At 30.1% G+C, this 13,731-nt stretch overlaps 1 protein-coding gene and 2 long non-coding RNA genes across 3 annotated transcripts in view; 1 reads left to right on the top strand and 2 right to left on the bottom strand.

Annotated features, from left to right (window-relative positions):
- Positions 1 to 808, top strand: part of LOC107642119 (protein SODIUM POTASSIUM ROOT DEFECTIVE 2) — a 2,030-nt gene extending 1,222 nt beyond the window's left edge. Inside the window, exon 3 of the mRNA XM_016345431.2 lies at positions 401 to 808. Within this exon, the coding sequence (XP_016200917.1) occupies positions 401 to 531 (131 nt within the window). The 3' untranslated portion in view covers positions 532 to 808. The remainder of the gene's footprint in view (positions 1 to 400) is intronic.
- On the bottom strand, positions 5,978 to 6,497 carry LOC110262591. The gene is made up of 3 exons (XR_002347416.1): positions 6,399 to 6,497; positions 6,268 to 6,316; positions 5,978 to 6,071 (listed from the first exon to the last, which is right to left on the bottom strand). It is a non-coding gene; the product is annotated as an uncharacterized LOC110262591 (long non-coding RNA).
- Positions 7,948 to 9,337, bottom strand: LOC110262590. Its single transcript, XR_002347415.1, has 4 exons — positions 8,855 to 9,337; positions 8,603 to 8,764; positions 8,261 to 8,519; positions 7,948 to 8,008 (listed from the first exon to the last, which is right to left on the bottom strand). It is a non-coding gene; the product is annotated as an uncharacterized LOC110262590 (long non-coding RNA).

The raw sequence follows: 13,731 nt of genomic DNA, 5'->3' as shown, positions 1-13,731 counted from the left end.
TATTAAATTTTAGAAAAAAAATTTACTTACTTTTCTAATAATTTATTTACAAAAAATAATATCAAAATCTATTTTTTTAAGTGTTTTTGAGAATATATAATTAACAGCTATGTATTTTTATCGCATTTTAAACATTTTTGAGGGTGTTTTTATGGCTAACAAATTTACAAGGTACTTTTAGCAATATTTGATCATTATTTTGGAACATTTTTGTGGTTTATTATTATTATTATTTCGAATGAGAGTCTATGATGATTCAAATCTACACTATTGGATTATCTTATTTTAGGATTCACCAAGTTGAAATTGATTTTGAAACCATTGTCCATGCATATTTGAATGTTAATTTCTTAAAGTTCTCTATTTTGTTTACTTTAATTTGTAACTATTATTGATACAGGAGTGAGCTCATACAAGGTGGATCTAGAAACAAAAATGGTAGTTGTTATGGGAGACATTCTTCCCTTTGAAGTGTTGCAAAGTGTCTCTAAGGTGAAAAATGCTGAGCTTTGGAATGAAATGAATGAATAAGGAAGTGTTTTTTTGGACACTACATCCATCTTCAGCAGATTCAACAAACACAAAAGTAGTTCATGAAGTAATCTAGGAATCTCTTATTTTCTGTAGCTCATGTTCTTGTGACATATAAAGTGTATAATATTAATTAATATAATAATACTAATATTAACCCTTATTAAGTGGAATCTCCAGAAATTCTGCTGATTAATGTCTCTCATCAGTCATCATCTATCAACTGAGACTTAGATATTTAATTAATATTTTAATATATTTTGGTTAATGTTCAGATGTAAGGAATTAGCACTGATTATTATTAATATGTTCACTTCTGTTATGACTTATGACCAAGTTGAAATTTGAATATTCCTTTACATTTTCAGTTTTCTTAAAATGTAGCAGCAAGATCTTTTTTCTTTTGGACCATATTTTTTTCCCCTTTGTATAGGAGCTTCATATAAAGAGTGGCCACAATTATGCAACTGAAAATTAGAACTAGTAATAAGAGTAGCCATAAATTTTAAAGTCATTATGCGAAGTGAAATGTTTTGTATATTTAAACAATTAAACTGATTTACATAAAAATAAGTCTCATATCTCATAAAATAGTAGATAATATATCCAAATATCTTATATAATAACTGGTCCGTCACATCAAAATCAAATTCCTCCTTGCTGGCCCAGACACCCAGTGATCTTCAATTATTCTTTATACTATAAAAGGTAAGATAAGAACCAAGAATTCAATAATGTAGAAAATCAAGGAGTAATGCAGAAAAAAAAAAAATTCAATAAACACAATCCATGATGCATTAAAAAATGTGTCCAAGCTAGCTAACAAAATAATTATTGTATTTTGATAATAATATAACGTATACATAAAAAATCAACTATTAACTTAATAATTTTTTGAATACATATTAAAATATAATTAAATAACACATATTTATATACAAATATATGACGATTAATTTTCTGTTTTTGATATTTTAATCAAGTACATTATAATATTCCATGACAATGTAAGGCCTACATTGGTTGGAGAGGGGAACGAAGCATGCCTTATAAGGGTGTGGGTACCTCTCCCTAACATGACGCGTTTTGACGAGTGAGTGTGGGGGCTTTGGCCATCATCCTATCGTCAAAGACAACCGTGAGGCCTTGTGTGCCAAAACGGACAATATCGTGCTAGCGGGTGGTCTGGTCTGGTCTGTTACAGACAACATTCATATTTAGATTGATAAATTTTTTTGAAAAATTATTTATGTTTTCAAAAGTACAAAAATTTTATTGTGTTTAATAAATTAAAAAGGTAATGGAAAGAGAGATGGTGTTTTGGTTGAATATTGATATTTGAAGTGTATTACAGTAGTATGGAAATCATTCAACACGCCCCCCACGTGTTACAACACGCCCCTCACGTGTTGGCTAAGAAGCTGCCACGTGTCCAACACGCCCCCCACGTGTTGGCCAGAATGCTGCCACGTGTCCACCACGCCCCCCACGTGTTGCAACACGCCCCCCACGTGTTGACTTCCCACCCAAAAAATCCACCCATCTGTAATTACACCAAATACTCCCATTTTCAACAAAAACACCAATATTTTTTCCATACCAAAAAAAATTAGCCTCTACTTATTCTATGTTTTTATCTTTAAATGTTACGAAATATGTGAAGACTATTGTACATGTAGATGTTCAAATCATTTGGCTACCAAATATTCTCATATTCTTTTTGGGTAATTGATACTGAGTATAAGAAGCTGAACTGAATCACTAGCAAATCTGGCAAGCATAGATCATAGAGCAGCTTCTGTAATGGCTTTTGCTGACATGCCAATATGGCCTTCACCACTAAAATAAACGTAAATTTGGCACCTCACTTACTCTTCTCTGTTTTTTGCCTTCTACTTTTCTCACGTCATCGGTCATTCAGCTACCACATCTTACCAATAAATAATTATACATCCTATAGATATAAAAAGTATAGCTTTTTCTCAAGGACTAATCTACTTTATTAGATATCTGAGTTTTTTTTGTTGTCTGTTAATGACTAGTAAATTATTATATATAAAAAATAAGATTTAAATTTTTGACATTTACTTAAGCAGATGAACAAATTGACAATTTAATAAGCCTAAGTTAGTTACATAAAAAAAAATATATAGCTAATATATAGCTTTACATCATAATTGTCTAAGACATTAAATATTTAAGAAAAGAAAAAGGGAACAAAGGTATCACAAAGAATGGAGTAAAAAGAGATTTGGCTCCCTCCTCCCCCTGCCCTTAAACTAGGTACTAAGAAATAAGAACTAAACTAATTTATTTGTAGCATAATTGCCAATGTTGTTTCGCATGTCTAACAGTCTAAGTGTAACATACATAATACAGAGTAAATAAGCATTTTAATCTCAAAAAAATTTAATTTGACAAAATAGCTTATGAATAAAAGAAAAAAAATTATGATCTCAAAATATTACAAATTTGTGACAAAATATACCTGTAAGTATCAATTAAGTCAAATACACTAATTGGTATATTTTGTCACAAACTTGATTTGTGATATTTTAAAGACTACAAATTCCTTTCTTTAATTTGTGGAGTTATTTTGTGAAATCCACCTTATTTTGTCTCTCTTTATTTTCACTCAATTAGTTAAACCGTTATGGAGAAGATAAAATAGTATAATAAACTTAAAATTCAGAACAAAAATTTCAATTATTCGTATAACAAAATAAAAATTTATAAACCAAATAACTTTAGTGCCAACATGTCACCTGGATTTATTTGAGTTTAATTTTACATTAAAATGCATTAAAATTAAATTCTATTAAATGAAATAATAGTAGTATCAATTTTGGAATTTTACTCTTCAGACAATTTTATACATAATAATGCAAATTAGGAATGACAAAAAAATCTAAATCCGCGAGAATTTGCAGAAAAAAACTCTCGACGGGAGTAAAATAGAGACCGCAAAACAAATAAATGAGGGAATAGAGATTGAGGTACTTGTCTCATGGGGACCTGCTAAATTTTCGATAATGTAAAATTATTAAAATATTCTTTATATATATTTTTGGGTAATAATTATGATTAAGAAGATGACAAAATTTTAATTGTGTTTTGGTTTCAAAGCACGGTTAGATCGCTTTCTTTAGATAAATATTTGTTCATACACTTAGTTGTTATAAGGTTGATAACAATATTCTCGTAAAATATAATAAACCTTATGAATTTCTTAATTAACAATAATAAAAAATTCTCAACTCTCTTAAATAAGAAAATCTCTCAATAGTTAAAACACGTATTGATTAGTGTACTTTAAATAGTGGACAAAGGTATATTTATATATATTGCACAAAACAATTATAATTTGTCACATGCATAAATTGTTGTGACTCTTCTATTATTGTCAATAGGTACAATGTTTCAAACATACATTATTCTTAACGAAAATATTTGGTAACCAAAGAAAATCAGCCAAAAACAACCATAACTTGCCTTATTTAGCATTCATTAATTGCTACAATAATTAATTAATGTTAAATAAAGCAAGTTCTGACTTTTTTTTTCTATTCTTAAAGAGTTGTATCCTTTTAACCAAATGATACTATGCACCATTATTATAATTAACAATAATAATAATATTAATAATATTAATTAATCAAATTTGTAAATACCTTTCAATCTCCCACAATTTACAAAATTTAAATATCATACAAGTATATGTATAAAGAATATGTCACTAAGATTAAACATTCTTTTAGTGTAAATTTTAAAGTTTTAACGAAATAATAGGTGTCTAATTGATTAAACATATACTCCATATGTTAGTACCGAAAATTAGAGCGGTATCACTCCTATATTAATATAAGTGGAATTCTTTGATAAATAATATTATCATTCTATTAGGAGTTTTAACTCACCTTCTTATTTATTGTACATAGCACTAAATCCTATACCTTATTGCTCCAATTGCTAATAACTTATTATTACCCATTAAACCTTGAAACTAGTGGTCTACTAGAATAATGTTGAGTTTTCATCATTTAACAATAATATATTTTAATCCTATTTTAACAGAAATCTCTTTGATTTTATCTCTTGACAAACTTTTAGTCAAAAGGTCTGTTAAATTTTCTTGAGATCTTACATAAGTGATGGTAATAATTACACCATCATCTATTAATTGCCTCACAAACTCATGTCTCAAACTTATATGTCTAGACTTTCTATTATAAACCTTATTATATACTCGAGACATTGTTGATTCACTATTACAGAAGATTGAAATAGTTATCGTCTGTTGTGACCACAACTTTATATCATATAACAAATCTCTTAACCATTCCGCTTCTTTACCTGCGGCTGATAAAGCTACAAATTCAGTCTCCATAGTAGAATATGTAATACATGTTTGTTTCTTTGAGGCCCAACTTATTATTCCACCATCTAGGGTGAAAATCCATCTTAAAGTGGATTTGTTATCACTAAGATTTGTAAATCAACTTGTGTCAAAAATAACATTCTAAAACTGCAGGATAATCATTATTATGTAATCCCAACTTTATGGTTTTTTTTAGATAACCAAGAACTTGTAATAGCTTTCCAACACAACTAGAAAATTGCTTAATACAGACAGATTTGGTCTTTATTACAGACAAATTTTTGGTTACTAACAAATTTCGTCCCTCTGTAAAAGCCTCGTCGGAAATTATTTACCGATAGATTTTTTTCTGTCGGTAATTTACCGACAGATTTTCCTTCGGAAAATTCTCCCTTCCATTTTTCTGGAACGTCAAACTTTCTGATGGATTTTTCGTCGGTAATTAGAGACAGATTTTTCGATAGATTTTTTGTCGGTAATTAGGGATAGATTTTCTGACGAATTTTCCGTCAGTAATTAGAGACAGATTTTCCGACGGATTTTCCATCGGTAATTAGCAACAGATTTTTCGACAAATTTTTCGTCGGTAATTGGAGCCTTGAAAAACCATTCCAAACTCTGGACAGAAAATCCGTCTGTAAATCCGTCAGTAAGGTAAAATAGAATTTCTTTTTTAGATTTTTTATTGCAAAATAAACCTGTTTTCATACAAAATAAATATAAATTTAATAAATACAATTTTTTATCTAATTTGAATTCGAATATTTATAATATTATAAAAAATAAACAAATTCATCGTATTATCAAACTAAAAGAAAAGTACTATAAACAAGCAAGTCAATATAATTCAAAACATAAACAAAGTGTATTGATACATTAACTATAATAATAAGTAACAATCATACATCAAAGTGTGTTGATACATCAATTATAATTCAAAACATAAACTCAATGTATTGTTCAACTATACTAAGTTATGCAAATAACAAGACCATATAAAAAATTTCTCGTATGTTTGAAATTTCAGGACTAAAATCTACTAAAACATCAAGTCATTATCTTCGTCTCATTACATCTCTGTTTATAGCTTCTATTTTTGTTTTGACACCATGTGCAATATTTCCAACTTCATCAATATCCTTCTCCATCCTCTTCTTGATAGCTGAAAATGATGTTACATTTCCGTCAGTGATCATAGAGCATTAAGTTTCAGTCACGCATAATGTCCTAATGGAAAAGGCAATATATTTAAAAATTATTGATTTGATATAATATGAACCATGAATATTTACATAGCTAATATTGATGCAAAAAAAATCTCACATATTATGACCCAATTCGACTCTGATGCAATATACCTTTCATAGCAGATGCTTTTGTAACAACTTTTGATTCTTCATTAGCTTCCTGCAGCATTTCCATTTAGTAACGGCTGTAGATGAAACCTAAGTAACAACAAAAAGTGATAACTAATGGCGATAATAGGTACCTTTAGCTTTTGAAGTAGCCCAGAGAGCTTATCGATTTGTTTGTCGACCTCATGGATCTAATAACACAATAAATAATATTAGTACCTTCAAATTATTCAACTGAAATATTGAACAAAACGAATATTATATAAATGGAGAAACTAATTAATTTCATTACACTCTTAAACTAACACTAGCTTCATACTATTACAAAAGAGAATCAAACAAAATATTCATGATGGGAAGAGGGAAAAAAACTACAAGGACAAGTTAAAAACACCATCAAAATACCATCAATATCACCTTGTCTAGAAGGCTGACCATGATTATCTTCACCAGCAAATGAATCCTACAAGACACAAAATCAAAGGGGAAAAAACATTTAAACTTTGATCTTAAAAGACCACAGCATGATACATAATCTAAGTAAGCTCCAAAGTTACCAAACGATAATAAAACAAAATAGTAAAAAAATATCCCAAGATCACTATCAGAATAAATTCAAAAATCCTAAAACATGTACTAATTGCTCTGTCTTCCACTCTTTAAGGTGGGAAACAAATCAAGCAACGATGTAGACTAGGAAGCATCAATAAGCATAGCATAACAGAGAGCACAGCCACTTTAAATCTAAATAGGGATCCAAAACATGATCCAAGTTAAAGCAACACACCACTTTCAAGGAATAAAATTTAAGAAGAAGAAGAAAATTCCACTACCAAATTGAAGTGAAAAAGGTAACATAACTTACCTAGACGATCAAGTGCTGATGGAGGTATTATAACTGAAGCAAAAAAGAAAAGAAAAGAATTTGATTTTTATATTAGAAAGGGAACAAACAACACATAATATTCCAATCAGATCAAGCATGGACACAGAAACTTACTTTTATCACCACTTTTGATTTGGGGCTGCAAGTTTAACAGGAGAAAAAGAGAAAGAACAAAAAAAAGTAAGATTATGTTAAGAAATATTTGTTTTAAGATACCTACAAACTCTATGCATTAGTTGTTACAAGTTAAGCCAATTTGATTGGTGATCCTTAGAATTGAAATCCCATATTTAATTGCATGCAATCAGAACAACAAAAAAGGAGCTGAGATAAATCATAAATGAGAACTAAACAATATAGATTATCCTTTGTGGCAATATTACACTAGAAAGCATATCATTTTTCGCTATTGTTGTGATTATTAGACAAGATGATCAACCCTTACTGCACCATGTAAGAAGAGTAAACAACGATTAGCTAGAATCGAAATTAGACGAAACGCTAGGAGAAAGGGAAGCGTGGGAAGCATTCCAATTCCCTAGGTTGCAAAAACACTATCATAATACAGTCCAGTTGCATGGAAGGGGAAGATTAGATTTAGGGAATTGGACCAAACAAATTGGAATTAGCAAGGAAATAGAGAAATGAAAAGGGAAGGGAACATAAGGGAAGGAATGAATCACCTGAAGTTAGCTTGATCTGAAAACAGAAGAAGAAGTGAGAAAGAAGCAAAGAAGAAAGGGGATTTCAAGGTGCAATTTGTTCTAGCGTCGTCCCTAGCAATTTGTTCTTTACAGCTATTTGTCAATGTCATCCTTCCTACTAAAGAGGCCATCTCTATCTTAACGCCATCAGAACCTGCTCTAAAATTCATCCATATTCCAATTTGACATATTTAACTTTAAGCATCTACCAGTTAGTAAAAAAAGATAAATATCTAGGCACTTAAAAGACCAAGTTGTCGCTACAGTGATCATTTAGATACTGCATGAGAAATATAATATAAATTGTTAGTAGTTTAATCTTGTGAGGATCAAATTATTAGTTTATGTTGATTTATAACCAATCCATACACTTCAGTTCTTTAAGAATGAGATAAATAAACCTGACCCTGCTTTCTTTGTCCTTGGCTATGCTAAGTAAAGTCATTAGAACTTTGCTTCTCAAACGCGATCCAATAGTTTTAGAGTTCTTGCTAAGAATAGTCACTATCAATACCACAATGTCAGCATTCCTGATAACATATCTACTAGTGGGGTGTTCTTCAGAAACCTTATAAATATTATCCAGCGCTCGCTCGACATGATCAATAGACAACGGTTCCTCAAACAGATGCTGTGCTACAGATTTGACTTGATATTTAACAACCCTACCAATCAACAATTATATCATAAAGTTACACACCAGTATCACATGAATCACACAAAACGGCCTACTACCTAGATCCATTACCCTAATGCAAAATGCCAATAAAATTTCAATGATTTGCAGCTCGTTAGGCATGTGAGACCTAGAACCACTTCTATTAACTTTGGAGGATAAGATTACAATTGCAAGAGAATCAATATAATCAAGTTTCTGTAAGTTGCATAGCATTCGTGTTTCATGTAACACCTAAAACATCATACATCTCAATTGTTAGAAATCTCTTTTGAAGCTCAACGTGTTAAGCAACATATGAAGCTCCAAAAAAAGTAAGTACACCTCCACTGATAACAAGGCCATCAAGCTTCAAACTGTTACATGCAACAAGTGCAGCATTAACTTGTTCTGTTGTCCTAATCTGATCTTTTGTTCGTCCAAGCAAATCATAACCACTTAGAAAATTAACAAGTCATAGAATGATAATAAGTGAAAGAGCCTTTAGTCGAAAGCAATGGCCTACCACTAAGTGTTATACCTAAAAACCATGAATTTTAGGTCAAAAAAGCTTCCGATTGCAGAAAAAAATTCATCAAAATCAGAGTAAACCTACAGATTCACGAAGCACAAAAGCAGAGTATGATAAACCCAGCTAAAACTGGCGCAGAAAAATTGAACCCTAAGGTTTATCACGAAGAACAGAATCACAAAATCAGGATATATATACCTGAAATTCGAGATGGGTACGAGAAGAACTGAGAGAGCGAGTTGAGATTAGATGGAAGAGGCGCCAGAAGGAGCAGATGCGATGAGAGCAACGGCGGAGAGAGCTCTGTGATGATGGGAGTAGATGCGACAAGAGCAGCGACGGAGGAAGCTCGTGCGACGCAAGGGATGACAGAGAGAGATCGTGTGATGCAAGCGGCGGCGGCAACGGTAGCGGCGGAAGCAGCTCGTGCAACGGAGAGAAGAAGCAGCTGTGCAATGGAGAGAGGAAGAAGCACATAAAGGTAGGAGTTGGCAGCTATATTTATTTGTGAATGGAGCTCGAGAGAGAGGGGGTAGATTAGGTTTAAGTTAATATTTTCCGACAGAATATTTTAAATTACAGACAAATTTTCTGTCTATAATATTTTAATAAAACACAGTATTTTGTTTATTTAAATATAGACGGATTTTCCGTCGGTAATTATTTCCCACGAAAAAAATTTAATTTTTTTGACAAAATTTTCGACGGATTCTCTTTTTCGTCTGTAATTTATGCTAATTCATTTTTCTTTGTTTCCGACAAAAATTCTCTCGCAAAATCTGTCTGTATTTCTGTGGAATAAAATATGTGGGAAATATCCATCTATAATAAGTAGTTTTCTAGTAGTGCAATATTGATTGCTAGGTTTTTCTGTAAACATTGATAATTTACACACAATAAATACTATATCAGGTTTAGTACATTGCATTACATACATTGAACTTCCTATAACACTAGCATATTCTAATTGTTCTATAGATCTTCCCATGTTTCCTTCTAATTTAAACTTAAGATTATAGGGTGTATTAGATTCTTTAACTGTGAGATGATCAAAATTTTTCAATACCTTTTTGATATAATGAGATTGACTTAAAGTAAAGCCAACTTCATTCTTATGCACCTTTATGCCTAATATTGTATCAACTTCATTCAAATTCTTAATCTTGAATTTAGAGGTTAGATACTCCTTCGTTACACAAATTTTTTCTAAATTTGTTCAAATAATTAACATATCATCAACATATAAACAAATAATTACTCCATAATCTTTAGCAAATTTTGAGTAAATACATTTATTTATACTATTATGTGAGAAGTCATTTGATAACACCACTGAATCAAACTTTTCATGCCATTGTTTAGGTTCTTGTCTTAGGCCATACAAAAACTTCATTAATTTACAAACTTTCTTTTCATTTCTAGGTAACACGTAGCTTTTCAGTTGTTCCATATAAATTTCTTCATTAAGATCTCTATTTAGAAAAGTTGTTTTAACATCTATTTGATGTATATGAAGCTTGTGAATGAATGCTAATGCTATAAGAGTCCTAATAGAAGTCATTCTTACCACAGGTGTACAGGTATCAAAATAGTCTAGACCTTCTTGTTGTCTAAATCCTTTAGCCACTAACCTTGCTTTAAAGGTTTGTAATGAACCATCAGTATTATATTTTCTTTTAGATACCCACTTATATTCTATAGACTTTGATCCTAGAGACAAATCAACCAAGACATAAGTATTGTTTGATAATATTGAGTCAATTTCATCATTTGTTACTTCTTTCCAAAATGCAAAATCCCTTGAAGCCATAGTCTCTTTGAACGTTTGAGGATCACCATCTATGTTCATCACAATAATAATCTTATGTGTCGCATAATTCCTAGTTCCTTCTAATTTAAAAGGTGATAGCTTGAAAAGAAATAAAATATGGACCTAAGTCTTTTTCTTTTCTCACTCTCATGTTCTTCCTTGGTTCAATCAATTCTTTGTCGCTTTAACGTTTATTATTTTGATTCTTCATTTCTTGTAAAATATTAGTATTATTTTGGAGATATTCTGAACTAGAAGTTAAATCATTGATAAATTTACGTTAGACACTAAGTCTAATATTCTATATGCTTTTGAATTTTGAGCATATCCTATAAAAGTGCCTTTTATAGCTCTTGGCTCTAATTTGGTTTTCTTTTTTATTAGGGACTCGATAAAAGGCTAAACATCCCCACACTTTCAGATAATTCAAATTAGGTTTTCTTTTTTTCAAATTTCATAAGTAGAAACCTTTCTATGTCTTAATGGTATCCTATTATGGATATGACATGATGTCAATGATGATTCACCCTACAAATTGTAAGGCAATTTTGTATTTAGTAACATTGAATTAACCATATTCACTAAGGTATAGTTTTTTCTTTCGCCAAACCATTTTGTTACAGAGTATATGGAGCGGAAGATTCATGCACAATATCATGTAATTTGTTATCAAATTCATTAGAAAAATATTCCCCACTTTGATCATTATGAAGAACTTTTATTTTATTATCATGCATATTTTCTATTTCTATTTTATATTTTTTAAACATTTCAAAAGCTTTATCTTTATTTCTAAGTAAATACACATAAGTAAATCTAAAACAATCATCAATAAAAGTTATAAAATATCTTTTTTCTCCTCTAGTAATATTGCCATTTTATTCACAAATATCACTATGAATCAATTCTAATAAATGTGTCTTTCTTTCAACTTTAGAAAAAGGTTTCTTAGTAATTTTGGATTGTATACAAATATCATATTTCTTATTAAAATCCTTGTTATTAAGATTTATATAGTTATTTTTATGTATATATTCAATTGATTTGTAATTTAAGTGTGCTAATTTACTATGCCATAAATCACAAGAATCAACAATATACAAAGAAATGTTCATTTTATTATTAATACTAAGTTTGAACATGCCTTCAGTACAATATCCTTTTCCTATAAATATATCATTCTTAAGCAAGATCACTTTATCGGATTTCGTTACAATTTTAAATTCTTTCTTACACAAGAGATTAACAAGAAACTATTTTTTTTTCTCAAATCTGGAACATGAAGTACATTTATTAAACTTAACTTCTTTTTAGATGTAAGATTTATTCCGTAGTTACTTGACCACAAATTTTGGCTAAGTTGTCATTGTCCATCAAGACTTCTCTATTGTTTAGTTCTTCATATGTTTTGAATTGTTTGTGATCATTACAAATATGAACAGTAGCCCCAGAATTTAACCACCAATCAAGTAATTTTCTTTGGGTTGCCATGTTGAGTTTTGTAACCATGTCAATATGTATATTTTGTACTTTTTCTGCAACCATAGTAATTAGATCGTTCTCTTCCACTAAGTTGGTCTTTGGTGCTTTCTTTTTCAGAAGTCTACATTATTTGATGTAGTGTCCTTTCTTATGACAATGATAACACTTTCTTTGTCTCTTCTTGTCTTGCTTTGAATCTTTTGAGAACTTTATTTTATTCTTATTGGTTTTGTCTTCACCAATATGATTCACTTTAGAACTTTAAGAGATATACACAACAACATATTTTCGAGTTTTCTCCTCTATACGTATATGCCTTAGTAATTTCTCAATTGTGAAGTTCTCATCAAGATGTAAAGTTTCTTCTTATAACCATTACAAGATGATGGCAATTTTGAAATAATTGCTCCAACCTGTAATGATTTAGTGATCACCACTTGTAAATCACGAAGTCTATTTACAAGAATTTGTAATTCATGAATTTGATCCATAATAGGCATAGTATCATTCATAATAAATTTAAAATATTTCATTATAATAAACTTATCTATTCCTTGTCATTCATTATTGTACTTTTCTTCCAAAGACTTTCAAATCTCCAATGGTGATTGGATTGACATGTAGAGATCATAGAGTCGGTCGGATAAAGTGTTGAGATGATCTCGGCATACAAAAGTATCTTCTTCACGTTTCTTCTTTAATTGAGTAACATTTTCTTTTTCTTCCGGTGTGGCATTTTCAGCGGCATCGGCAATTGGTGTAGTCTTTGGGTTAATCACATATGCAAGATTGAGAACCGAAAAAAGAAACATCATCTTGTACTTCCAACGGTTGAAATTCGTTCCATCAAAGCGATCTAACTTGACAAACTCTTGATTCACGACCTTGAACGTGGTGCTTTGATCTTGAGCTATCTTCAAAGTATCTCTCAAAAATTGTTGGATAATTATAATTAAGAAGATGACAATAACTCTCTCAATATACAATGAAACCTATGGATTTCTTAATTAGCAATAATAAAAACTTCTCAACTCTCTCGAACAAGAAAATCTCTCAATAGTTAAAATACACACTCGATTAGTTTACTTTAAATAGTGGACAAGGGTATATTTATATATTGCACACAACAAATCAACAATTATAATTTTTCACATACGTAAATTGTTGTGACTCTTCTATTGTTAATAGATTCAATGTTTCAAACATAGACTATTTTTAAAGAATTGTGTCCCTTTAGTCAAAGGTGTAATTTTCCAACATACACAATTCTTAAAGGGTTGTATCTCTTTAGCCAAATAATACTATATACTGTTATTATAATTGACAATATATGAACGGTTGGTAATTATTTATTAATATTAATAATAATAATATTAATAATATTAATTAATCTAATTT

The sequence above is a fragment of the Arachis ipaensis genome, chromosome B05 (assembly GCF_000816755.2).
Source record: "Arachis ipaensis cultivar K30076 chromosome B05, Araip1.1, whole genome shotgun sequence".
In the NCBI taxonomy this organism is placed as follows: domain Eukaryota; kingdom Viridiplantae; phylum Streptophyta; class Magnoliopsida; order Fabales; family Fabaceae; genus Arachis; species Arachis ipaensis.
Note: the sequence above shows the minus strand (reverse complement) of the source record. Positions and strands in the feature narration are given on the sequence as shown.